This window comes from Lepidochelys kempii, chromosome 9 (assembly GCF_965140265.1).
Source record: "Lepidochelys kempii isolate rLepKem1 chromosome 9, rLepKem1.hap2, whole genome shotgun sequence".
Classification (NCBI taxonomy): Eukaryota; Metazoa; Chordata; order Testudines; family Cheloniidae; genus Lepidochelys; species Lepidochelys kempii.
The window spans coordinates 80,059,922-80,087,208 of record NC_133264.1 but is presented as its reverse complement, the minus strand read 5'-3'; the positions used below and the strand labels follow the sequence as shown (position 1 = coordinate 80,087,208).

Here is a 27,287-nt window from a genome sequence, read left to right as displayed (position 1 = left end):
TATTGTCAGAATACACATACATTAGACAATCATTACATGAGACAAAAAATTTATATACATTTTGAAAGAAATGAATCCATTGGGGCACCTCTAAGGGAAATAATCTTCATGGAGATAGTAGAACTTGTGTAGAATACCAAATTCTATCTTTGCTTTAGGTTATATCCATGGACATTCACCCATACTAGTCTGCAGAAAGATTAGATTATTTAATCTGCCTCAAAAGAACTTGGAAGATTGAAGCAGAAGGAGAACTGAAAGGTGAATACAGTCAAATCAAAACGGAACGTTGAGAAAACCCCAAATTCTCTCTGACACCATGGGTGGAATTTTGGGGGAAGGGAGGGGCGTTGTCCCTGGCTGGGTAGGGTTATCATATATTTGGGTTTTCCCAGACGTTGCTTCTTTTTAGGTAATCTGCTGTCCATCTGGGCAGATTTTTCAAAAAAGAGGCAATGTCTGGGATTTTTCCTTGGGGAGCAGACAGTGCAGCTCAGAAGGAGCTGTCTCTATGCCTCGATTGGTCCTTCCCCTGCATCTGCAACTTATTGGTCCTTTCCCTGTAGCAGCAGCTGCTGGATCCTGCCCACCCTGGCTGAGCCTGCCCAGTAAGTGCAGAGATGTCGAGGGTTGGCAGTCCTTAAGAACAAGATTTACAGCCCCGAAGAGGGAGATTCAAGCCCAAAGAGTAAGACTTTCCAGGTTGTGTGTTAGGTCATTGCTTAAGACAGGGACTCTCATCTTTCATCCTTGGTGACATCCAATAGTCCATTTTTAATCTTATCACCACTTAATAGTTTGTTTCAAAATGTACACTACTTAATATTGCATACAAAACACTTAAATGGCCTAATTCATACTAAAGTCTAGGGCATGTGAGAATTCTATATGCAAGGCAAACCAAGGAATTTTTAATAAAAATTATTTTCTGGTTGAAACAAAAACCTGGATGGTTGGAGACCCCTTAGAGTTAATAACCCCTGGTTTAGGGACACAGTCAGTGGACAGAACAAGAGAAATTTTTTTTAATGTTTTTATATAAACCTAACAAAAAAGGAACTTTTATCAATATGTTTATTTTGCATAGCACCTTGTCATAGTTATCATCCATTTGAAAAACACTTTACGTCACAAATATTATTTGGTTTGTATATTATTGTTCAGATTACATTTACAGCAAACTAAAATAATCAGATTCCAAAATAAATAAATGCAAAATAAAATTAAATGATTAATAACACAACTGAACAATACATTATATGAATGTAAAAATAAAATAATTAAATTGAATTAGTTAATTAGAAGCTAACAAACCATAGATAAAGGATTCAGATTCCACATTTCTTTTAATATCTAATTGGGTTTCACATTTTATTCGCATGCTTTATTGTATTGCCAAGTGGCCCCCTTTGCTGTGTTTATAAAAAAAATTGGTGGCTCATGCTTGAAACATGTTTCAGAATTTGCCAGTTTCACTTGGGGCTCAACAATAGATGCAGCAGGTGTTGATTTAGTGGGTCTAGTGAAGACCCATTAAATCAACCGCAGAGCGCCCTCCAGTGGATTCCGGTACTCCAGCTCCCCGAGAAGAGTAAGGTAAGTCAAGCAGAGAGCATCTCCCTTTGATGCAGCGCAGTGAAGACACTGGGGTGAGTCGACCTAAGCTACATCAAATCCAACTATGTGAATAACGTAGCTGGAATAGCGTAATTTAGGTTGACTTATCCCAGTAGTGAAGACAACCCCTTGGATAATAGAGGACAGTGTTTTCCCCCCTAGTCCAAGGTCTGAATAGTGTCCTATTCTTTTGAACAAGACTGAACGCTCTCCTGCATTTGAATGAGGTAAAACTAAGACAAGCCTGGCAATCCTGGACAGTAATAGGAACTTTGAAAAAGGGCTTTTGACATTGCTAAGATATGCCCACATAGTGTCCACCTTGTATGGCACAGCAGTGTTGTCTCTGTCAGTTTGTAGTGCTGCCTCAACTGTACACACTGAGTGATATCTGATTTCTGCATTAACTGGTAATGAACCAACTCCTCTTGAACCTCCCTATCTCAGTTGTGGAGAGATTGAACACGTACTGGTATCTGTCAGCAAAGTGCTCAATGTGTCTTTTCAAAAGTGCAGTTTTCCTTACTATCAAAGTTTACAAATGCTGCCATCTTTAACATTTCATCATTCAAAGGTAGCTTCTCACATGTATACTTGGCTACACTCGAATGCTCTGGCTGCACAGAAGAACTTCTGTTTTTCAAGAGGAGTAATATCCCCCTGCTCTTCCAACTTCCAACCTGTTTTGTGACCAAGCCTACAAACAGACGTGTCTGGAAGCTGATTGTCCGAATTAACAAAGTCTACATCTGTAAGTGAGACAGCATATTTTTGATCATTTGCATGTGAGTAAACTTTCCTAGCAGTTTCCTCACAAAAGTAGAAAGCACACCATCTATCATGTAAACACAAGGATCTTCCCTCTGCAGAAACTTGTTAGTGGTGCATCTGATGAAGTGAGCTGTAGCTCACGAAAGCTTATACTCAAATAAATTAGTTAGTCTCTAAGGTGCCACAAGTACTCCTTTTCTTTTTGCGGATACAGACTAACACAGCTGCTACTCTGAAACCTGCATCTGTGAAGACACTGCTCTGCTATTTGTGTGGTGTATTTTACTTTCCAGATGATGAGTTACATCTTTTTCTCTTTGATGGCTACAGGACTGCTCCCAGCGATACCAGAGGCGGAGCTAGGGGAGGTTTGCGGGAGCTATAGTCACCCTAAAATTTGCTTTAGTCCCCCTCCCCAATCCCCTAGCCACCCTTCCCAGCACAAAGGTCAAATATTATGCAGAAGTATGGGTGATATGGCATGGCATTGACACCCTGACTTCTCAGCTGCTGCTGGCGGCATCGTTGCCTTCAGAGCTGGAATCCTGGCCAGAAGCCGCTGCTCTCCGGCTGTCCAGTTCTGAAGACAGAGAGGAGAGAATGGTGGCTGCTGGCTGGGCACCCAGCTCTGAAGGCAGTACTGCCACCAGCAGCAGTGCAGAAGTAAGGGTGGCATGGTACCAACACACATGTAGTCTTCATGGTTACCACAGTACACAAGCTTGGAAAGCAGCTTTAGAACAAGTGAGATAAGCTCAGGAATATGAGTATGAGATAACATGCTAATGAGTGAGTATCACACCCAATGAGTGAGTCTTGACATGTCTGGAAGGATCTCTAGGCCGGTCTGCCTGCCCTGCTGTGGGACCTCAGAGCGCGGCCGGTAGGGGTGACAGGGCCAGGCCCTGACTCCCCACCCTGGGAAGAGGGAGAGGCCCGCAGGGAGGCACTGACTGACTGCATCATGGACCTGTGCCAGCCAACCTACCACCATGACAGGGAGTGCAACGCTTCTCCCCAGTATAGGTAACCCCCCCAATGCCCCCTTCCACTTCCTCCCCCCTCGGGTTGTGGGCTCCTGCATATTAGCCACCCTGTGGCCCTGGTTAAATCCCCCCCCCCCGGGTTCCTGTGCAAAAATTAACACACCCACTCTCCTCTCAGGGCCAGGATAAAAACCATGGGCACAGGTTCCCAACTGCTTTGATCCATGAAGCCCCACTCCTCCCTCAAAGCTAATAACATAACCTTCTTTCTCAAATTTTTACATACTGGTTAAGTTTTCCATTATATCCTCTCTCAGTTTGCTAAATTTGCTGTTGTTGCCTGTACTTTAAGATAATTTAACAGAGTTAATTTTTTTTGACTCAGGTTTCCCTCCCTTCCAAGGCTGCTCGCACCCCTCCTCCTCCCGCCTCTCCTCACTTCTGCTTTGTTTTTGTTTTAAAAGTTAAAAGTTTTACTTATTACAGAAAACTCTATTGCTAAAAAGATGAAGCAACTAAAAATAAAACAAATCAAGAAACAAAGAGAAAATAAGGTAAATGTTTAAGCCCAATGAATTAATTATTTTAACCTTTCAGGAATGTAACAGCTGGAAATACTCCTAACTTTCTTGAAGATACGGTTGCCAAGCAACAGAAATGTTAACTTTACTTCTAATCCGAACCACTAACTAATAAGAAATATGGGCTTTTCTTATTTCCATTTAATAGCATTTTTACAATAAAAGTAATATAAAGTAATGGAAAATGACTTAAGTTACTAAATTAATGCAGCAAAGGGGAAATAATTTAATATGGATTTTTATCAGTCCTTATTAAAAGTTTTTAATAAAAAGATAACTTGCTTATTTAAATGTTTAATTATTTTGTTTGTCTGCCTTTTTAAAATGCATTGTTTTAATAATTTTGAGCTCTTAGTGCCTTATCTTGTAGTTATGATTGTAATTCTGGTGCCATTTGTTTTTAATTGTAAGTTTGTCCTGTATGTTATGTATTTTGTCCTGCATTGTATGGTGTGTGTGTGTGTGTGTGTGTGTGTGTGTGTGTGTGTGTGTGTGTGTCACGTGGCTACTTTTTTGTTTTTATTTTGTTGCAACAAAAGTCGATTTTATACTTTTTTAATATGTTACCACACTATTTTAATATTATGGTTGAAGTGTAACCATCATACCACCAATTAATTGGGTTTTTTTTGCAAAGCTCAAAAAGGCCTCAGTTATAAATATATGTACATATATTTTTGCCTCAATAAATAATACAATTGCAAACAAAAAGAATTCTCTTTTATTAATCACAGGCTTTTTATTTAAAGGAAAATGTAAGGGGAAACAGCAATATTAATGTAAAGGTAATAGTAGCAAAATGTCAGTTTCTTGTTTGTTATTTTATAAACTTGATTGCGCCTTTATTAAATATTAAAATATAGTTAAAAGAATGTTATAGAAAAATGGTAAAAAATATAAAAAACCATATACTATGTCTGGTTATGTTGCAAAATGTTAACACTAACCAAACAATTTCAACAGGTTTCCCAGTGTCATAAAAGTTTAGTACCCTCAAAGTGTTTGCATAGACCTGCATTTAAAATTCAGTTTGGTTTAATGTTTATACTCTTTTCTTCTATGTTATGTTAAAGGGAAGTAGTTGTTAAAGTTTGTGCTTCTAAATAGTTAACAAAAGTGGAATTGGTGCGACAAGCAAATTAACTCTAGAAAGTTTGGATAAAAATTCTGTTATCAACTCTTCTGCTAAAACGGAGTGCTTGGCAGGGGAGAACAATCTTCTGTGTGGTGTATTGCGAGCATCTATTTTAGCAGTTATGCACTATAGTATAAAAAATTAATGTACATTTTAAGGAAGTAAAAATGAATGTCTTCAAAAACTGCAAAAGCATTTGAAGCAGTTACATTTGTGCTAAAAAAACGGGAAAGTCTGCACAAAAGCATACTTTGTTTTATAGAGTACTTGGTCCCTATTACAATGTAAACAAACTAAGTTAATGTGTGTATCAAATTTGGGCTATTGAAAACAAGAGAAATGTAAAACAAACAAGCAAAAACCTTATCGTGTTAACCAACTCAAGTTGTTAAGAGTGGATCCCAAAGACACCAGAAGATATCAGTGTACAGTGAAGAAGCCCCTGGGTATCAGGAAAAGAAAAACAAAGTGCTTTGTATATAACATACTGGTCAACTAATTTCAGTCTACTATATATGGACAATTAAGTACGCAATTGTCTACAGAGACATTATAGAAACCACAAGCTGGGCCAGGTCTAATTGTTGTTTAGAAATGGATATTATTAAGCAAAGTAAGTTCATTTTATTCGCCTGTGGTTTTAAATCTTAATCACTGAAATATGGATGAATTTGGTTACTCTGTAAAAGCAGCTGTATCATTGGTGCATACTTCTCTTTTAACTGATATACTAGCATCTTATCAGGAATGTGCATGAGAATCGGGCTGGGCAAAAGACTAATCCTCAGTCTGGTATCTTTCAAATAGCAGACTCCAAAATCTAGATACAATGACTGAGTATATTTCAAGATTATTTGAATGTGGGGACCTATTTAAAATAAGGGTAATATGAAAAATATGTTTGTATATGAGTGCATATATATATAAAACAAAACATTAATTATTTTGACCACCAGGCAGTGGAAACTGTTTTTGAACCTGTAATTCATGGATAAGGGCCTGGCTACTAACAAAACAGTACCTCATTTATAATGTGTATAATATTGCTAAACTGTAACAAACTAATTGCAGCAAACAATATAAAGGCAAGGAAAAAACAAATTGGTAAAGAAATTATTTGTACAGCTTATGCAAGTTACATAGTAACTACCATAACCAACTCATTAGGGCAAGTTTAAAAAGGAAAATAGAGCAATTGGTGCCCATTGCCCAACTAATTGCTGAGTAACAAGCAATTGGGGATGATATTGCTTGCACCCCTGCTTCGTACTTTAAGCCTAATATTAATGGTGGTTCAAATGATTACCACCACTGTGGTCTTGGAAATGTGCAGCTGGGTAATAAACTTGAAAAAGAAAGCACAGAAAGACAGGAATATAATGCAAATGAAACAAATGCTGATATAAAAAGAATGACAGAAGCAGAGGAATGTAGCTAATGCCTGGCCCAAAATGAGTAATTAACACCTGGAGGGAGACCTAATTTTTTGGAAGCTAGGGTCAAAGAAGAAAATAAAGTAATAGGTTGAAAACAGAATGTGCTAAATTAAGATAAGTAAATAGGTCAGTAGGCCAAGAAGACAGAATGTCAAGGCCAACTAAGATAAGAGGGAAAACAGAGAACTATTTACTATGAAATAGATAATAAGGGACAAAGAATGTAGAGATAAGGTAAAGAGCGAGCAGAATCAGTCAGTGGATGTATAGTAAAGGCAATGAGATGTGTAATGTACATAAAGGGAGAAGGTTTCTGTTTAGTTTTGGCACTGTAATCTACCCTGCATCCACCCCCACTGCATTTGACTCTGACCAACTCAGTGTAGCACTGCAGTATGTAACTTACCACTTGTATAAATAAACTCCTGCGCCCTGTCCAACGCCCCCGTTCCCCATCCCCTGACTGCCCCCGAGACCCTCTGGCCCGTATCCAACCCCCCCAGTCTGGCCTGGGCCCCTTACCACACCGCTGCTCAGAACAGAGTGCTCACCAAATCCCACCCTGTCAGGGTTCCCTCCCCACTCTGAACTCTAGGGTACAGACGTGGGGACCCGCATGAAAGACCCCTAAACTTATTCTACCAGCTTAGGTTAAAAACTCCCCAGGCACAAATTCTCCCTTGTACCTTGGACTTAAGTAACGCTGCCACCACAAACTGATTTTAACAAAGAACCAGGGAAAAGGACCACTTGGAGTTCCTCTTCCTCCAGCAATCACCCCAAGCCCTTACACCCCCTTTCCTGGGGAGGCTTGAGAATAATATCCTAACCAATTGGTTACAAAATGATCAAAGACCCAAACGTCTGGGTCTTGGAACAATGGAAAAATCAGTCAGGTTCTTAAAAGAAGGATTTTATTTAAAGAAAGGGTAAAATAATCACCTCTGTAAAATCAGGGTGGTAAATACTTTACAGGGTACTCATATTCAAAACACAGAGGATTCCCCTCTAGGCAAAACTTTAAAGTTACAAAAAACCGGGATAAACCTCCTTCTAGCAAAGGGAAAATTCACAAGTTGAAAACAAAAGGTAATCTATCGCGCCTTGCCTTATTTACTTACTCTTTTTGTAATATCAGAGACTTGTACAGGATGGTTTATAAGAGAAGGAGTTTTTTTGACCTGATGCTTCTCTGCTTTCTCCAGAGAATACACCACACAGCCTCCCCCTCCCCACAAGATTTGAAAGTATCTTCTTTCCCCATTAGTCCCTTTGGTCAGGTGCCAACCAGGTTATTTGAGCTTCTTAATCCCTTGCAGGTAAGGAGGAATTCTAGGCTACCCTTAGCTGTATGGTTATGACACACCCCCTGGATATCCCCTTGACCAATGACACGATGGCACTTACGGGGCGGGCGCAAAGAGCGCCAAACAAGCTGGAGCCCAGCGGTGGAAGTGTGCTATGACGGACGTGTAGTGCTGGGGAGGCGGCGATTGGCTGTGCAGGCCCGGGTGGGAGGGCGGCCATGGGAGGTCACGGTAGCAGCGTGGGGTTCGCTGTGTGACGCAATTACAACTTTGTGCAGCTGCTGGGGAAGTTTGTTCAGGCAACAAATACACCCTGCGAGGGTGGGCAGGGGGGACCCCGTCACCAGGGGTGGCAGGTTTGTAGAAATTTTGGTGGTGCCCAGAACCTGCCCCTACCCAAACTCCACCCCAACAAACTCCACCCCTCACCTGCCCAAGGCTCTGGGAGGGAGTTTGGGTGGGGGAGGTCTGGAGTGCAGGCCCTAGGCTGGGGCAGGGGATTGGGGTGCAGGCTCTGGGAGGGAGTTTGGGGATGGGAGGGGGTGCAGAGGTGAGGGGTGAGGGCTGTGGGGTGTGGCTGCAGATGAGGGGTTTGGGAGGGGCTCAGGGCAAGAGTAGGGGTGTAGGGGGTGAGGGCTCTGTCTGGGGATGGTGGGGTGGGGTGTTAGGCTCAGGGCTGGGGCAGAGGGTTAGGGTGCGGGGGATGAGGTCTCTGGCTGGGGCTGGAGATGAGGGGTTTGGGTGTTGGAGGGGCTCAGGGCTAGGGTAGAGGGTTGAGGGTGTGGGGGGTGAAAGCTCAGAGGGGTGAGGGTGTGGGCTCTGGGGTGGGGCAGGGCTGGGGATGAGTTTGGGGTGCAGGCAGGCTGCTCCAGGACAGGGGCCAGAGAGGAGGACTCCCCCCAGCCCTCTCCCCACCGGCAGCAGCAAGCTCTGGGGGAGGAGCCCCCCCAGCAGCACACTCACCCCCACCACTGTCACTGCATGTGCTCCTAGGGCCCCTCTCAGGTCCAGGAATCTCCCTCGCCTCCCCCGTGGTGGGTGCCGGTGGGTGCTGCATGCGCCTCCTCCCCTGCTGTTGCCCCTGACTGTAGCCTCACTGGGGGTGAGGGATGGGGCTGCCTCCTTGTCCTGCATGGGGCAGGAGCGGTGACTGTGGGTGGGGGGTGGAGTTGGAGGGTCCCGCCAGAAAAGGGAAGGGTCTGAGGTGGAAGGGCAGGCTCAGTCAGTGCCCTGGCAGTGGAGATGGGGGGCACTAGGACCCTGCGGCAGATGCAGGGACTCTGTGCTCTAGAGGTGTGTGGGAGCAGCAACAGGGGACAGGTGGGGCCAGGGAAGGACACCTGGCCCCAAATATTGTGGGGGCTGGGCCCCGGGCCGATTCCACTCACCGCGCGCCGCTGGGGCCAGCAGCGCAGCAGCGATGTAACTGCCTGCAACTGCTGCAGCCTCCTCCTCTTCCTCCTCCCCCACCCCGAGCCTCCAGCAGGGGAGGAGCAGCCTTCCCAGCCGGAGCTCAGGGCATTAGGATGTGCCTGGGCACACCCCGTGCGCACGCCTATGGACATGAATGTATGGATGGGTAAAGCAAAAGGACCAAGAAACCGTGTGTAGCTCACTGGGTCATTTTCAGTCCATGCATTGTGCTTTTCTGTGATGATGGGTAAACATCCTCCCCATAAAAAGACAAAAAGCAGGGGAATGTAGTAGATAGAGTCTGAAGCACTACGCCTGGTGCACGATTTGAAGCCTGAACCAGAGGCTATGAACCAAAGTCAGGCCATGTAGCAAAGTAGATGTTTACAAGTTCATTGTCCAGTACATGAACTTGGCACAGTTGTTGCTAGTTTATTAGATATTTACATAAATATATTTTAGCTAGTACAGATACATTCCAATCTAATACAAGATAAGATGGTTTGACAAAATAATGAATAGGGATGTTTTGTCCAAGATATCAGGAACAAGGGGAGGTAACATGTCATGAAATATGTAAGAGGGTGTTTAAATTGTGTTTTCCTGTTGTTTGCTTCAGCCTATAAGTGTCAGGGTACTTCGCCTTAACCCTTTTGTCCAGCTGAGGGGGGCTAAGGAAAGTCCCGCCGCTGACTGAGCTAAGTCCATTGTAATGAGCAGACATAGGTTAGTGTAACTGTAGACATTGATCCAGGGAGGTAGGACCATGCTTCATTGACAATAAATCTGGCCAAGTGCCTTCACCACTGAACCCTGTTTGTGGTCTTCCTTTATTAGTAAACTCCAGGTCTGCTGAACTACCATGCTGCATTGTTTACTAAGAATATTGAAAAGGAGTACTTGTGGCACCTTAGAGACTAACCAATTTATTAGAGCATAATAAATTGGTTAGTCTCTAAGGTGCCACAAGTACTCCTTTTCTTTTTGCGAATACAGACTAACACGGCTGTTACTCTGAAACCTAAGAATATTGAAGCTTCAAGGACAGAAGCAATGAGCAGCCACCTTAACTGTGTGTTATTGCAGTTTGGGTGCTCTTTAGCTTGTTATTAAGGATTTGTGTTTTATAACATCAGTAAGGGAATTCTTAGCTTGTTATTGTATGAGGAATTTGTGTTTGCACCAAGAAAGGGTGCTTTGTTTTGGAAAAGATACTTGTGTCAATCATTCATCAGAGGCCTGCATCCTCTAGTATTTTCTTGGGCACGCTGGAGACCCACACCTGATGAGAACAGATTGGGTTTGAGGGAGCCTTTGGTAAACCTGGGAGAGGACACTAGGTAGCTACTCAGGGGCTGGGGAGTACCTACATTCTGTTTTCTGGGGTAACCGTGGGGGGCAGTTGATCTCACTTAGATGTTTGGCTGATCATGCCCACTTGGAGTGGAAAGATGCTGCAAAGCTCCCTGAACTAAATATGGAATATTGGATTTTTTTTCAGGAGCACAGAGTAGAGCGTGTCATTAACATAGAAATTGGGATTAATTCTCAATTTGAATTCAGGGTTGAAACCTGGTGTTAAAAGGTTCAACCCTAAATCAACCAATGCAATGGATATTACCCATTTTCATAGATTCCAAGGCCAGAAGAAATTATTGTGATCCTCTGGACTAAATTCCTGTATAAGACAGGCCATAGAAATCCCCAAAATAATTCCTCTTTGAACTAGTGTAATTTTTATTTATTTATTTATTTATTTATTTATTTATTTTTGGTAATTTAAACATCCAATCTTGATTTATAAATTGCCAGTGATGGAGAATCTACCACAAAAAAATGTACATGGGTAAATTTTCCGAACGGTTAATTACCCTCACTGTGAAAAATGTACACCACCTTTCCAGCGTGAATCTGTCTAGCTTCGGCTTCCACCCACGGGATCTTGTTATACCTTTAGCTGCTACATTGGCCAGCCCATTATCAAATATTTGTTTCCATGTAGTAAGTGCTTAATACTTCTGCCGTTTCTGCATTATTATTGACATTATGTTTGAACATGATGATAATATGGCAGACTGATCCTATGGTGGCTCAAGAGAAAGGCCAAGAGGGGGTTGTGCACAGATTGGGATAGAGAGACTGACCTCTTAGCAGAGCAGAGTGAGTGGGGTGGATCAGGTAGGGACTTGGAAGGGCCAGCAAGACACTCATGTGGTTTGGTGAGGAGTTTGGTAACAAAGAGTTTTCTGGAAGGAGATCAGGGAGCAGAACAAAGAAATTCTGTGTGCATTAGACAGTAGGAGAGAGATTGGCCATCAGGGCCCATACATACATACATGTCAGGCATGGTCTTTTTTATGGTATTGCTTCTGGAATGGGCCTCACAGCCTCTTGTCACGTATCTGATGGTTCTCATGGAGCTGAAGGAATTTAGCAGCAACACAACCCTACAAGGGAAATAATTTATAGAAATCAGTCAGTTAAAATGGTATGAACTGAAATAGGGTATATGCAGTGAAAATCCTGGCCAGGTACAACAAAGGGAGTTATTCCCTTCAGTATGGCCACCCTTTCCCATTTGGATTATTAGAAAAATAACAACCTCTTCTGTAGAGAGACTGAATGAATTTAGCTTAATCTAAATAAATTGTCCCTGGAAACTGGACGAGACAGCTAGTTCTAGTGCTGTCTGGTGCTGGAGAAACTCCACTCCACAAAGTTCTCCTGCATTGTATCACACAATAAACATTACAATATTGAAATAAACTTTACTGGTGAAACATGCCTTGAGAGTGGGACACTGATGCCTCGCAATTACTGGTTTTATAAAAATCCTTTCACTGGTATTTCATATGCTGCGGACATATTATCTAGTGAGGTCCCTAGCAGACTTAATTTATACACCACCATGATATGAGGCTGTCAACATGATTTATCCCCCTCACTAGATGGGTCATGGCTGCTGCTTATAGAATCAGAGATGTTAGAGATGGAAAAGTCCTACAAGAGTTCATCTACTCCATCCCTAGAGTGCTCCACTTATTCCGTGGCTGAGAAGTTGGCTGCAAAATGCATCCATCATTATGGAACTGCACAGAAGAATATTAGTTTAAAAGGTAAATCGCTAGCCCCTATAAGTGTGAAAAAAATCACCCCCATGTGATCCAAGTGTAAATGCAGTACAGTCTGCCTGAGTCTGCAGTCAGCCTGAAAGAATAGCTCTGAACGGTGTGAGTGGCTCTTTTCATCTCAATAAATTGTTAACTCTGGATCCTGCTGGTTCCTGCTGATCACTTTAGCAGAGACATCCAGCTGACGATATGTTTATTGTAAACTCCCGTACAACTGGATGCTGTGAAGCACAACAATACCCTAGCCAGACTTCAAACCTCTGGCTCTGTAGAAGGAGTTTAGAGAATGAAGATAAATTATTGGAGGCATATAGAGACTTCTATATGAAGAAAGACTGAAGAGACTGGGATTATTTACTTTGGAGAGGAGTGTGATATTAAAAAACACCTAAGTGGATTACGTACCCCATTGACTTCTGTTGAATTTCAATGGGAATTAGGTGCCTAATTCACTTATGCGCTGTTGGAAGTCCCACCTGAGATGACATGACAGAGGTATGCAAAATATGAACAGTGGGGGAATTTAAACTCGGCATTCCTATTTACTCTAATGCAGGGATTCTCAAACTGGGGGCTGGGACCCCTCAGGGGGTCACGAGGTTATTACATGGGGGGTCATGAGCTGTCACCCCAAACCCCGCTTTGCCTCCAGCATTAATGATGGTATTAAATACATTTAAAAGTGTTTTTAATTTATAAGGAGGGTGGGGAGATTGCATTCAGAGGCTTGCTATATTCAAGGGGTCACCAGTACAAAAGTTGAGAAACACTGCTCTAATGGGATATTCAGTGACACTTACAGGTGTGCTCGCACACGAGGGCTCCCAGGAAAAGAGGCATTTCCAAAATATGCTGGGGATTTTAAAGAGGGGGAGGGGTGGGCTTCTGGTCACAGTGCCCCCTGGGCAGTGGTGTTCAAAACAGTGACTAGAGTGGTCACTGTTGAGGGAAGTAGGGCATAGTGAGACTGTTGCTGATGGACTGTTTTTTACCAAAATAGGTAACATTGTCCATGGTGATATTTTGCAAGCAGAAGTATGTTGGTTATGGACTTGTGTAATTCGGGGTTTCACCAACTGAACCAATTTTGGGTGAGGATGTATGCAAACCTGCAGTGACAAAATGCAACTTCAGCCAACAAAACTTTGTAGTGCAGACCAGGCATAAGAGATCAAGTGGATGGAGAATATATTTCTATTTTGCTGAATGCATAGAAGTGTCCTTATCACTGTATTTCATCCATGTGCTTTAGTTCAGCTAGGCTCATTTATCTGTCATTTTTATCTTGAGCGCAATTTTGTACATAGTAATAGAATACTTCCAAGTGTCTGTGGTCTAGTGAGTCATGCCTGGAGTTAGAGACCAGGAAGTCCTGAATTCTAATCACAGCTCTGATGCTAGCATATCAGTTCACCTCTCCCTGGTTTGGTTTCTTTTCCCATTTTAAAAATGGGTGAAGTTTAAATATATTGTAGAATAAGAGGAACCCGTATGGCCTCCAAAACCTACTTCCTCAAGTTTGAATGAGAGAAAATGGTGGAAACGGGATGATTCTTGACACCTTACAGTTATTCATGTTAATTGCATTTTGATCACTAGTTAACAGTTTGATATCCTCAAATACCATTTCTCTCTCATTGTGGAAACCATGCCCGTTTCATCTTGTCTTGCAGACAGCAGTGAAAATTCACCCTCTTCCAGAGCATCAACTTTCTACAGTGAATTCAGCGGAGACAAATGCTCCACAGCATCATCTGGGACTATGATTTGCAGTGTATCTGGAAGTGCCTTGTAAGTGATTCTTGTCATCTTAGTATTGAACAGTGATTTGAGGGTTGGTAGCATGAAGTGTACTATAGCTCAAACTCACTTTCAGGCTTTAGGGTGTAGATAATATAGCGTAATCCCCTTTCTCCTTCATAGGACCTTTCTAATTCCATATACCAAGAACCATAGGGATTGCTCCATTTGGTCTTATCAAGAACACACACAACCTAAGAATTGGGCTGGCTAAGCTTCTAGCTGGACTATTATGAGGCAGTATGGAGTGCACAATGTATTCAAAAGAGGAAACAGCTTTACTGTTGCCATCTTTCAGTTACTTTTCAAGTCATCTTAATACTCACCTTTGAAGATCGGTTTGTTTGCTAGTGCTTGGCAGATGATATATGCACTATGCATGTGTAACAGGATGGTCTGCCCCTTTAAGGGCCTAGGGCCACCAGCCAGCCCCGTTTGAGTGTCAGACCCAGCTAGGAAGGGGTCCAGTGATCCCTATAAAGGGCTGAGAGAGTTCAACTGGAGGGAGATGGGTTTCTGCAGTAGGTTCCGAAGCAGGAACTGGACGAGAAGGGTATGTTCTCCTTTCAGCCCTGAGGAGGAAAGAATGATGTTTTGCCTATATTTTATGTTTCAAGACTAAAACTGCCCTGAGGGAAGATCCTGAAAGAGATCTAGGCATAGGGCTGAGTTTTTCCTGTGCCTACAGTGTCCCTACGACTTATATTCAGGAGGGATAAATCCCCATATTCAAGAGAGAGGATGTGGCTTGAGCTCTGACTCTGGAATGTGTGCCCCACAAAGGGTGTCACTTCTGGAAATGAAGACTTCAGTTGTTGTGTGTTCTGCAGATGGTTCATATCCTAACACCAATAAACCTAGTCCTGCCTGTTGTCCTAACAATTACATCACTCTCTGGCAGCAATGATTGAGGCCATCTCTCTCTCTTTCTTCTCCTCACTACAAAGCAGAGTTAGGTCACCATGTTCTAAAGCACTTAGGATTTCTCATCTGTTTCTCTTTTATTCTTTTAAGTGAATTAAGCTCTGGTGAAAAGTGCTAGTTTGAAAGCCCCAGAGACTCCAGTCTCCCTCTTTATCCTCAGAAGAGGAACAGTATAAGCATCAGTTGTGCAAGCTCCCTCTAGCAATGTGCCTCTTCCTTGGTGAGGAGGCACTGCTTCTAGGGGTGAGTAGGGAGTTCAGTCTCTGGCTGTTTTGCTCCTTACCTTCTCTACTGAGAACAAGGAAATCAGTTATTGCCAGTTGTGATTGTTGTTTCTATGATGCAGACACCTGTTGCTTAGGAACTGGATGGATATGTCTGACCCCTAACTCATTTCAAACAGGCAAATGACTTTCAGGGTCACATTCTTTCCTGTGCTGAAGGCTGGAGGAGGTGTCAGGGGCCAGTGATGGCTCCCTCATCTCAAGCAGTCCTGGTGTACATTAGAGCAGCCTAAGAGGGATGTTCTAACTTAGGCCAGCAGGTTATGGAACATCAACAGTGGCCAGATTGGTAGAAGAGAATATGTCCCTCAGTTGCTACTGACTTGAGATGGAGTTGAACCGGTGAACTGCTTTGTATCCCCAGTGGCTCTGTTTCCTGTCAGCCTTTCAGGACCCCAGCATATCTTATACTTGTTTAGTATTCTTAGGCACCATTTGTATTTAATAAATTGCTAATCATCTCCACCAGCAACTCATAAATCATCTTTCTTTCAAGAACCTTTTTGGGAGTTTATTCTATCTTTTTCAGATGATAAATTACTTTGGACCAGTTTCTTTTCCCCGTTTATACCAGTGTAAATGCAGAGTAACTCCAGTAAGTAAATTAAGCCACACCAGATTTAGACTGGTGTGACTGAGAGCATAGTTTGGTCTTTCCTATATATCTCAGTATGAGCAGATGGGAAAAACATCCTAAAAGGTTTGTTATACACAAAAGCTGTTTTTATTAAATCAGAGAGAAAATACAGAGAAATGCTATAAAGAATCTGGTATTGGAAAACAGGAAACAATAGCTCAGATGTTGTTAGCAGCTGGATCTAGTCACTTTCACTATCTTCATTTCATCTACTAGTGGATCTGAATCTGTTTTGTTATAATATGGTCTTTGAAAACACAGCAAAGTTTATTACAGTAATAACTTTCCCAAATCTGCCAGGCCCTGGGCCTGAATAAATCGAGGTCAAAATGAAACAAGAGATTCATTACCCAAAGAAAAGTGAAATGCGGGAAGAGATTTGAAGGTCACTGCCAAGCTCCTGCAGTGCTTCATGCAGGGAAAGTAAATTCTCGGAAAATACCAGACAAAGAGAAAACTTGGAAAAGGGCCCTGTTCTCTGGAACTGGATTTGCACTTTCCATCTGTGTTTAACCATGATCGGAAAACACAGGCTCTTGTTGTATTGCTATCAAAGGGCCTTATTCAGAGCCCAGTAACAGCTTGTATCATTTTGTTTCCTATTATTTCAATGGCTTTTCGCATCTGGAACATACCTCTAGGCTTCAGTAACAAACGTTTTGAGTGCAAACGTTTTAATGTGCTCATGTGAAAGTGTACTGTAGGAGGTGCTGTAACGCCTGTGGACTTAATTTCTTCCATCCACTATGAAACTAAGTAGGACCTTAGAATAGATGGGAAAATTGAGCAGCTAACACCAGACCATAACACCATGAAGGAACTGGAGAAAGACCTGAGGCCTGTAGAGCAGCTAACACCCATATTTATACAAGAGCCAGGGAAAGAACTAAGTATCTACAGGGTTTCCATGTTGCAAAAGGCACTAGAGTCACCGTAGGTGAACACTTGAGAGGGCACAGGTTGGTGATAGACACTCAAAAGGGATTAATCAAGACTGAGTCAAACTTGATGTCTGTGATGAAGTGATTGTGACGGGGACAGGAGTGAAGCAGCATCTATGATTCACTTGGAGCCACTCATCCCCCTCCGCTCCCCCGGCATCTGGAGCAGAGGGAAACGTATTCACACAACGGCCCTGACCATTGTGTCTGGCCGAGCTTCGCTCACTGCATGAGTGTGAGGGGGTGGACAAACGTGACTTAGTGCTTCCATGATCCTGAGGCCAAGAGCCAGGCCTACCGACGGGGGGGAGGGGAGGAAAGGGGGCAATTGTCCAGGGGCCTGGGAGATGTAAAAGAGCCCAGGGGCACTGGCCACCACCACTGCTGCAGTAGCAGCGGCAGCAGCCAGGAGCCCCAGGCCCTTTTAAATCGCCCGGACAGGCCACAGGGCTCCTAGGCGCACACGGGGTGGTACCGGCGGTGACAAAGACAGCCAGGCAGGCATATGGAAGCCCTGGACATCCTGGAAGAGCACCCAGTGACTGTTCTGCCCTGGGGCCTGGAATTGCCAAGAGCTTTAAATTAAAACAACAACTAGCAGAAAGGGGCCATTCTGGCAGCCAGGGAACAGCAACACTTTGCCATACCCCTTCCACCAGCTACGTCCCTGTGCTGAACGCTTAGAAGCACGTAGCATGGGGCTGTCTGTGATGGCTGTGCGCCACCCTGGGAATCCTCAGCTGCCTGGCTAGTGCAGCTGTACAGCCTCTTTAGCTGCAGGAGTGGTGCATATTGGGGGACCAAAACTGGCCCAATTAATCAGCCTGGAAAGTCCAAGTACAAATACCTCTTTTCAGAAAGAAGTGAGAGGGATTGCAGAGCCCTAGGGAGCATAACTAGGTGTAGTGGGTTAAAATGAAACAAACCAATCTTAGGTGGAATATCTGGTAGATCTTTCTCTGATGAGGTCTGAATCTGCCTCTGTGCTTGTGTAATTTAAAACTAGACTGGAGCCTTAGGGTACGTCTACACTGAAATAAAACACCTGCGGCTGGCCTGTGTCAGCTGACTCGAGCTTGCGGGGCTCAGGCTGCAGGGCTATAAAATTGCAGTCTAGACATTTGGGCTCGGCTGGAGCTCATGTTCTGGGACTCCGTGAGGCAATTTTATAGCCCCACAACCTGAGACCTGTGAGCCCAAGTCAGCTGTCACAGGCCATCTGTGGGTGTTTTATTGCAGTGTAGACATACCCTCTTAGGAAATAGCCTAATGCAGGGGTGAGAAAGGTGACGTGAAAGGTCCTTTTTGTCTCTAATTCCTTTGAATAGTATTACAGGTAGTCTGACAGAGAAAATCTGGAAACGGACTTTGAGGAGTAATTAAAAGACCATCTCAAACACTCTGTCTTGAACAGTGAATTTTCTTTTAACAGTCTCAGCAGTTAGATACCTAAAATTTTCCTAATATAATCAGGGACCAAAACAAGTTAAAAATTTGCAGGTGCAAAAGTTTACTTCCTCTGCAGCTAGAAATGAATGGAAAGCACTTTACATGAAAGGAGGGTGACAGCTCTTTTTTTAATTTAACTTGAGTAAGGAACAGTCAGGAAAGGAACAAATTTTCCCTGCATTTCTGTTGCTCAACATTCTAATTTTAAATTAGGCCCAGGAAGCTTGAGCATTACATATTTTCAAAATACCACTGTTCTTTGAGGCTGTAAGAAGCACAGCGGGTGGCAGAGGGAAGAATAATGTGGCCAGGAGAACATCTGGCTTGGCAGTTGTTGACATGTTTGAGTATTATTCCTTAGAGGATGAAACGTGATTGCTGATAGGACAGACTTGGAGGGGATTGGGGGGGGGGTTCAACATCTTTTCTGTTCGATTGGTTGGTTTTGTTTTCTAGCATCCCTGAGCCTAAGCTTGGAGCCCAGCCACTGAACATTCTGTTTTCACTGAACTTGTCTCTTCCTAGGCTTCTTCTCCTCTCCTCTGGTCACAAAGCTACTGCAATAGCTCCAAGGTAAGGCTCTGAAATGTAGCTTTTTAGTTGATTACTCACTTGGGATTTGTACTGTTGAGCAAGAGGCATCTAGCATCCTAAGCAGATGAATAAGAATTTAGCAAAGACATTTAAAATCAGCTTTTTACACAGCTACTTGCTTGTAAAAGGAAAGAGAATGCTCTCGCAAAGGTCCAGTAACAGGTTTTTTGAACTCTGAGAAGGTTAGTCTAACTTGCTGTGTCACTCATATCCTCGCTGCAGTATTTGAGTTTATGTGCTGCAAGCACGAAGCAGTGTGTGTATCTATGTACTGTGTGGGCCCAATCCTGCTCCTATTGAAATCAATAGGAGTTTTGCCATTGACTTCACTGGAAGCTGGATCAGGCCCTTGGTGTGTGCACATGTGTGTTGAGGGCAGTCACTGTGGCAGCCAAACAGCAATTAATTTATGCTTCTAGTGAACTTCTGAGCTAGCCCCAGCCTTCTCTTACCAAGCCTTCTGGTGAAAGGGCACTATATGGGGAGCCTAGTAACATACTGTGATAGTGTCCAAGCCCTTCACTTCTGGACTGCAGGTTCAAATCTTGATTACCAGTAGGTCACAAGTGGAAAGGCGCTGAGCTCCCATTCCTTGGTACCACACAAGGGAGCTGGTGCTTCTCTGCCCAAGTGCTTTCCACAAAGACAGAAGAAGGTGACAACTGGACCACACCATAGTATAAAGTACAGACAGGAATGAATGGGTGGGGTGCACATATGTGAGTGGGAAGGAAAGAGAGGACAGGTCTAGACCAGCTCGCAGTGATACAGGTCAGAACTGAGAGGTATACCCCAGGACTGCCATAGAAGGCGGTGCAGTATGTCAGAAATGACAGAGGTGTCTGTGTGCATGATATCCATGGGTCCTTTCTGAAATGCCCCAGTTCTCTGTCATGGCCACATGTTGTATGGTGCAGGAGACTGAGGTTGACTCATGAAATTTCTCTTGTAATGACATTAATACAGAACTGAGAAACAGCTTCTACACATTTGGGCTCAACATATTTTAAGCTTTGGAGAATGGAGCTGATACTGGGTTATCAGTAATGGTACATGAATCATGCTGCTCAGTGACAGAGTCCTGGGCAACAGGGTCTGGGATTGCTATGGAGGCATCACATTCAGCCCCTGGAGAAGGGAGTGCCTCATGTTGTTCATGAGCCCCTCCAGGCTGACCCAGGCGTCGTGTTGATAGACTTCAGGAGGAAACAGCATCCTACAGCTGAGCAGATGGTTATGCCCAACATGAGTCCAGAGGGGAGGAATGAAGAGACAAAGGGGAACCTCAGAGAACATTTACCTTCCCCTCCCAGAAAACATGGTCCAGTTGACAGCCATGCAGTCATATCATCTCACTTGTGACACTCCAGATCATCAAGGTAATGTGGAGAGAGGAGAAAATCTCCCACACCCAGCAGGATAGGTGAAGTCTAAAAGATCACCTAAAGCTCTGGGATGAAGACCGTGGTCAAAAGCTCTGCTCCTCTGGAACATGGGACCTTGCCTTCTCTAACATAAATACATGCCAACATGTATATTAAAAAAATAAATTATATTACATTAAAAAACCTCTACCAAAAACAAGACACTCCACAGTATATCCTTCTTCCATAGGGAGAAGATGAGAGAACAAACAACACGTGACAGACAGTCATGTTGCTTAGTGCATTATTCGAAGGCATTCAGATGAGTGATGAGCTCAGTAGAAGAGCCTATATTGAATAGAATATGTCAGTAGTGAGAGGAGTCGGACACTTTCTCTAGGAAATTCCAGTGCTCAGGGAAGTTACAAAATGAGCTTTAACAGAGTGGTGTGACTTGACATGGAAAACTGCCCTGCTTCAGATTTGCAGCCTTGAGGGTTTTGTTTTAATTTACATTCTTACCCTTTCTCCCTCTTGTAGGCTTGCTAGAGATTAACAGAAGCCAATCAGAACGTGAACTCACCACTTGACACCTGAAGGATGGATGGCTCAAAAGAGAAGATCATCCTGAATGTTGGAGGAATCAGACATGAGATGTACTGCAGCACCCTCCGGACCTTCCCAGGGACCAAGCTGTGCAGCCTCACAGAGCCCCATGCCAGCACACTATACGATTATAACCCTATCACCAAAGAATTCTTCTTTGACAGGAGTGCTCAGCTCTTTGGCTATGTGTTGAGCTATTACAGGACCAAACACCTCCATTGTCCTGCAGACACCTGCAGATCAGTCTTAGAGGAAGAGCTGGCTTTCTGGGAGATAAGTGATGCACAGCTGGCACCCTGCTGTTGGCTGAAGCTGACCAACAAAGACAGCCAGCTGGAGGAATTTAATGTTTGGGATGAGAACGAACATACTGATGACGAGCGCCTCGTAGTCCAGGTGGAAAGAAGGGATTTCAGCTGGAGGGCCAGATGGCAGCCAAAGATCTGGTCTACCTTTGAAAAGCCCTTTTCCTCTTTAAGTGCCAAGGTAATGCTCCCAGTGGAGAACCAGATAGATTTGTCAGCGTGAGCCTGAATCTGTTGGGGTTAGCTGAATTTAAACCTCAGTGGAAAAAGCTTAGGATCTTGCAGCTCTAGTGCACGGGTTCAGAGTCCTGCTTACAGATACAGTACTTGAATAATTAAATACAACATCCCAGAATAACAGCTTGATTCACCAATATTTTTAGTGCGCAGTTCAACTTGCTCTGATTTGGGTAGGTGATGCTGCTATTCGTTACACAGAAGTATTTGCCTGGGTATTCCAGGGCAATTTGTGAATCCTAGAGGTTTCATGAGTTTTAGCACTAATGAAAATTCATACTAGAAATGAGCTATTTACTATGAGTTATTTTTATATTATAAAATCTTACTAATCCCACTTGGGAGCTGAAACCAGACCATGTGACTTAGGTGACCCCCTTCCCTATTCAACATGATTAATAAACAATTGAAGTGATCATTTCATAAACAACCTACTGCAATGGTGGGCAACCTGCGGCCCATCAGGGTATGCTGAATGCAGGCCGTGAGACACGTTGCTGACATTGACCGTCCGCAGGCACGGCCCCCCGCAGCTCCCAGTGGCCACAGTTTGCCGTTCCTGGCCAATGGGAGATGTGGGAAGCGGTGGGAGCTGTGGGAAGCGGCGGGCCGTGCTGGCTGCCGCTTCCCACAGCTCCCATTGGCCAGGAACGGTGAATCGCAGCCACTGGGAGCTGCAGGGGGCCGTGCCTGCGGACGGTCAACACCAGCAACATGTCTTGCGGCCCGCAATCAACTTACCCTGTTGGGCTGCAGGTTGCCCACCACTGATCCATAGGCTCTAAATTATGCCTCCAAAGCATTCAGCAAATATTTTTGAAAATAAGGATCAGTTCATGAAAGTTCTCCAACCAGAAACAGGATAAATGTGCAATTAATATAGGGTCTGATTCTGACCTCACTCCAGTTTTACAGCTGACTCCACTGACTTCATTAAAATTACTCCTGATTTACACCAGTGTAAATCTGTTATTTGTAAAGGAGAGTTTGACCAGCTTTAGACCTACTATCTACCTGTTGTTATTAAACAATACAAGGCATGTAATTTGGAAGCCTGTGAAGTCCGTTAAGAGTCTGTTCACTGGAGTGACTAAAATTCAAACATTCTTCTTTACCTTGGGTTCTACCAGGTCACCTGCTTTTCTAAACCTTGGAATGGAAGTTAAACCAGGTAATGGTTGAGTTAATGCTAAACACTTAGGCCAGGGGGCTTAATTAACTCTCAGGTGATTTCTGCTTGTTCTATCAGGGGAAAAAAGTGTCAACTCTCAGCTCATTTTATTTTCTGTAACTAAAATGCTGTTATGTCTCCCTGCTAGTGCTGTGCCATGGCTGTGGCCCTTTGCTGTGCCCCACTGCTCTTCATGCTAGGACTGCGCATTTGCTACTGTGCTGTGTACAGTTAAATAGTTATTTAGTGCATTTCATTAATTCCTCTCCTCTCCTCTCCGAATAGGCACTTGGGGCAGCAACTGCAGGTTTGGAGAAGGCAGAGGACATTTTCCAGTCTGTCTAGAACAGCTGAGTCACTTGAGCCAGCACTTTGTGCTAGGGCAGGGATCGGCAACCTTTGGCACATGGCCCATCAGGGAAATCCGCTGGTGGGCCGGGACGGTTTGTTTACCTGCAGCAGCCTCAGGTTCGGCCAGTCACAGCTCTCACTGGCCATGGTTTGCCGCTCCAGGCCAATGGGGGCTGCAGGAAGCAGCACAGGCTGAGGGATGTGCTGGCCCCCGCTTCCTGCAGCCCCCATTGGCCTGGGACAGCGAACCGCGGCCAGTGGGAGCCACGATCAGCTGAACCTGCGGATGCGACAGGTAAACCAGCCCGGCCTGGCCCGCCAGGGGCCTTACCCTGGCGGGCTGCATCCCAAAGGTTCCCGATCCCTGTGCTAGGGCAATCTCAGTGAATCTGTCCATATTGCTCCAGCTGTCAGATGTCTCCCCTTCTCTACAAGTCCAGATGCTAATAGTTCACATTATTTTCCTTGACCCAGATCCCCCTCTTGGCCTTGGACAGGTAAGAATGGAAAAGAAAAAGAAACCTTCAATATGTGAATCAATTCCTAGACAGAAATTGGGTAAAAGTTAGTCTAGGAGAAGGTAATGTTTGATGCTGAGAATCCTGGATGTGAAGTGAGGCTTTGAAGTTTTGTGATACTCTCACACTGACCTGATCCTACATTTGACTTTTCTGTCCCTCTGCAGTGCCTGGCTATTATTTCTCTGCTGTTCATCATTGGAATCGTCATCATTTTCTGTGAGGAGACGAAGGCACAGTATGAGTACTTTGCTGCTAACCTTACCATTTTCGGCCGTTCCGATGTGATCCACAGCATCCATGAGCCTTATTATCACCAGGCCCCTTACCTGCTCCACCTGGAGCTGTTCTGTGTCCTCTGGTTCACTTTTGAGTTTTCCATGCGATTTTTCTTCTGTCCAGACAAAAAGAAATTCCTCAGAAATCCTCTGAATGTGGCTGATTTCCTCTCCCTCTTCCCAGTTTACATTGAACTCTTCACCACCGAGCAGATTCAGAAAATGCCTAGCCTAGCACTTTGGCTGGGTTTTGTCCGCATAGTCTACCTCCTCAAACTTCTGAAGATAATCAAGCTAATAGAGACCCCTCTGATCCTGAGAGTCCTGTCCTACACGTTCAAGTCCATCATCCAAGAGATCTGCTTCCTGCTGATGATCCTGGCCTTTGAAACCCTCTTCTTTGGTTCTCTCTTTTTCTATGGCGAGTTGCTAGGTGTTCATCCTTCTTACCGGGGGGATTTGCACTTCACAGACATTATCATTTGCTTCTGGTGGGCTCTGATCACACTAACCACTGTGGGCTATGGCGACATCATCCCTCTCACCACCTTTGGCCAGGTGATGGCAGCCTTTGCTGCAATATTTGGCATGTTAACTATTATCATTCCAATCCCCATTTTCCTGGTCAAGTTTAAAGGCTATTATGCCACTGCCATAACCAAACAGAAGCTGAAAATGAGCAAAAAGCAATAATGCCATTGACTTCAGATCATTGCTGCCTCAGGGCCCTTCAGAATTAATTCCAGTGTGGTTTGTTTCCACCACATTGTGGGAAGAACACATACTCCTATGAAAAGTCTATGCCACATTAATTAAGTCTGCCCCCTTGCTCCTGTTGGTATATTTCAAATCAATGTCAGGTACCCAGATCTGAGTTATAACTTTCTATTATAGTGGCTAATGCTCTTTATGGCCTATCCCTATATCAAACAGCACTACAGTAACACTCAGTGTGACCCAATTAACACTGGAATCTTACCTATCCTTTGTCAGAACAAGATGAGAAAATTCACTTTGGACAGTTTCATCACACAAGATTTTTTTTTTTTCCCCACCAGCAGGAAAAAACAATGCTGTTCACTGTGCAAAGCTATGACAAGCGATTCCCAGAGAAAGCGGGGATGAAGGGCTGCACTGAAGCATAGACCAAGAATCTGCAATGTGCTGAATACTCTCAACCCCAGTAATGCCAGTTCAAAGTGGGGCCTAATGGGAAAATGTATGAGGCACACACCCTTGCACCAGTCTTCTGCACACTCTCTGGGCCTGATAATCAGCTGGTGTAAATCAGTGCAGCTCCATTGCCTTCAAAGGAGCTGTGATAATTTACACCAGCTGAGGATATGGGTCTGTGTGCCTCACAGGGACAGTCACACCTCCATTTTCATAGATGCCCTCTTTATGGAGAGAAATGTGTAGCTAACATCTAAGGTTAAGGGTCAGATCTTGGGCCGAGCATCTGCTCCCAGAGTGGGATCTTTCACCTGTGAGATCTCACCTTGCATGGAATGGGGAGAGTCAATTATCTCCATGGCACTGGACGCCACCAAGAGGCTTTTACTGAATCCTGGTGTGGGAAGTGGGTGAAGACTGCATGGACAGTGAGGCAGCCTGCATTAGGCTATGGCAGGCTGGGAGGAGAAGAGATGTAGGGATGCACATTATCTTCCCATCAGCCCTGTTACCAGTGGTGGGGAATCTTCCACCTTTAGGAAAGGACCTGGGACAGCTGCAACTAGAGCAGGGATCTCAAACTCAAATTACTAGGAGGGCCACATGAAGACTAATACATCGGCCCGAGGGCTGCATCATTGACACTGCCCCCCTGCTGCCCCTGGCCCCACCCCCACTCCACCCCTTCCATGAGGCCCCGTCCCGCCTCTCCCCACCCCTTCCCCACCCCCATTCCAACCCTTCCCCAAAGTCCCTACCCCAACTCCACCCCCTCCCTGCCCCTATTCCAACACCTTCCCCTAAACCCCGCCCCTGCCATGCCTCTTCTCCGCCTCCTCCCCTGAGCACACGGCTCCCCGCTTCTCCCCCCTCCCTCCTGGAAACCGCTAAGTGCCGCCAACCAGCTGTTTGGTGGTGGGAAGTGCCTGGAGGTAGGTAGAGGACCGGGGACGAGGTACGCTGCCAGGGCGGCAGGGGAGGGGAGCTTGGCAGCCGCAGGAAATAACTGGGGTGGGGGCACGGGGAGCTTGGCGGACCACAGCAAAATGCAGCCCGCGGGCCATGTGTTTGAGACCCCTGAACTAGAGGAAGTCCTTATAGTACTTTTTCACTGGAGTCCATTGGCACAGGATCTGTGTGTGGAAACGCAGGTGGCAGGGAATCCACAAAGTCGGATGCTGACACACAGCTCCTTCTAGGCAGGGTCAAACTCCCCCATGGAACAACACCTTCCCTCCATGAGTTTGACTGGGGGGTGGAAGCAATCTGGCCCTAAGGAATTCTGCCCTGTCTTCTTATATTTTATTAAAGAAGCAAGGGATGTAGTACGTTTTGTCTGATTTGCCTGCACATAGAGGCCAGTGTGAACTAGTGAACAGATCTAAAATCTGCAGTCCTTACAGTCAATATTTTTAGTGATTTTTTTCCTTTTAAAACTCACTTGACCTGATTCTGATCCTCACACACCCCACTGCCAATGGGGTAGGAAAAAAACAGTGGGAGATCAGAATCAGGCCCAATAAGTTGGTGGTGCATTCAGTGTGCAATAGGGAGCCCTCCAATGGCAATTCCCTTGGACTGCAGCCAGAGGCTGCATATCCTAGTGGAAAGAGTTTGTTTGAAATTGCAAAAGCAATCTGTTCTAGTCCACTGGTGGGGCTGGTTTTATATGAGAAATCCTCTGTATCTTTTAGTGTCCCTGGATGAAATCCTGGCTTCATTGAAATCAATGGAAAATTTCTATTGACTTCAACAGGATCAGGATTTCACTTCCCATGTCAACTGGATCAATACCTGTTCAATATCTCATGATTTTTATGTAACCAGAAAAGCTCTACTTTTAATAAAAATAGTTAAACAGCACTATTCTGTCAAGAAACAAAACATAAACAAAACAGTATTAAATATAATGTTCATTACATTTTATCTGCCTATAGATATTGTTATAAACTAGAAAGATTACATTTCTAATTTTGTAATCTTTATATGCCATCTATTCCTAATTTTTTTCCTTATAATATCCAATACTGTATGCTTCTGTTGAGGTAAAGAAACAAGATCAGATGTTGTGGCTATTTCAGCAAAGATGAACAAAAGTTATGTTGCTTAGTTGAAGAAAAACATGTCTTTTATACTATTCCATCTGTGAATTTAAAACCTATTAAGACTGTACCTTTATTAAAATTTCTATTACTGTATGTTCATCGGTGTGATTATGTTGCAAAGGGCATGAGTTTAAAGGCTGCTTTATTTTTATTAAAACTTTATTTGCTTTTTT

General features: G+C 44.2%; 1 protein-coding gene and 1 long non-coding RNA gene across 2 annotated transcripts in view; one reads left to right on the top strand and one right to left on the bottom strand.

Annotated features, from left to right (window-relative positions):
- Positions 1-27,287, bottom strand: part of LOC140917699 (uncharacterized) — a 32,511-nt gene that overhangs the window by 3,748 nt on the left and 1,476 nt on the right. Inside the window, exon 2 of the long non-coding RNA XR_012160952.1 lies at positions 11,583-11,693. This is a non-coding gene — a long non-coding RNA (uncharacterized lncRNA). The remainder of the gene's footprint in view (positions 1-11,582; positions 11,694-27,287) is intronic.
- Positions 1,322-27,243, top strand: LOC140917698 (voltage-gated potassium channel KCNC1-like). The gene is made up of 5 exons (XM_073361011.1): positions 1,322-3,928; positions 14,051-14,168; positions 18,938-18,985; positions 20,911-21,462; positions 23,726-27,243. Exons 4-5 carry the CDS (start codon positions 20,971-20,973, stop codon positions 24,527-24,529), a joined length of 1,296 nt encoding a protein of 431 aa, XP_073217112.1. The 5' UTR covers positions 1,322-3,928; positions 14,051-14,168; positions 18,938-18,985; positions 20,911-20,970; the 3' UTR covers positions 24,530-27,243.

Bases quoted from the DNA above. Each gene is read 5' to 3' on its own strand.
- LOC140917698 (XM_073361011.1), top strand. From the start codon at position 20,971: ATGGATGGCTCAAAAGAGAAGATCATCCTGAATGTTGGAGGAATCAGA. The intron at 21,463-23,725 runs GTAATGCTCCCA...GTCCCTCTGCAG, and splicing joins TTTCCTCTTTAAGTGCCAAG to TGCCTGGCTATTATTTCTCT.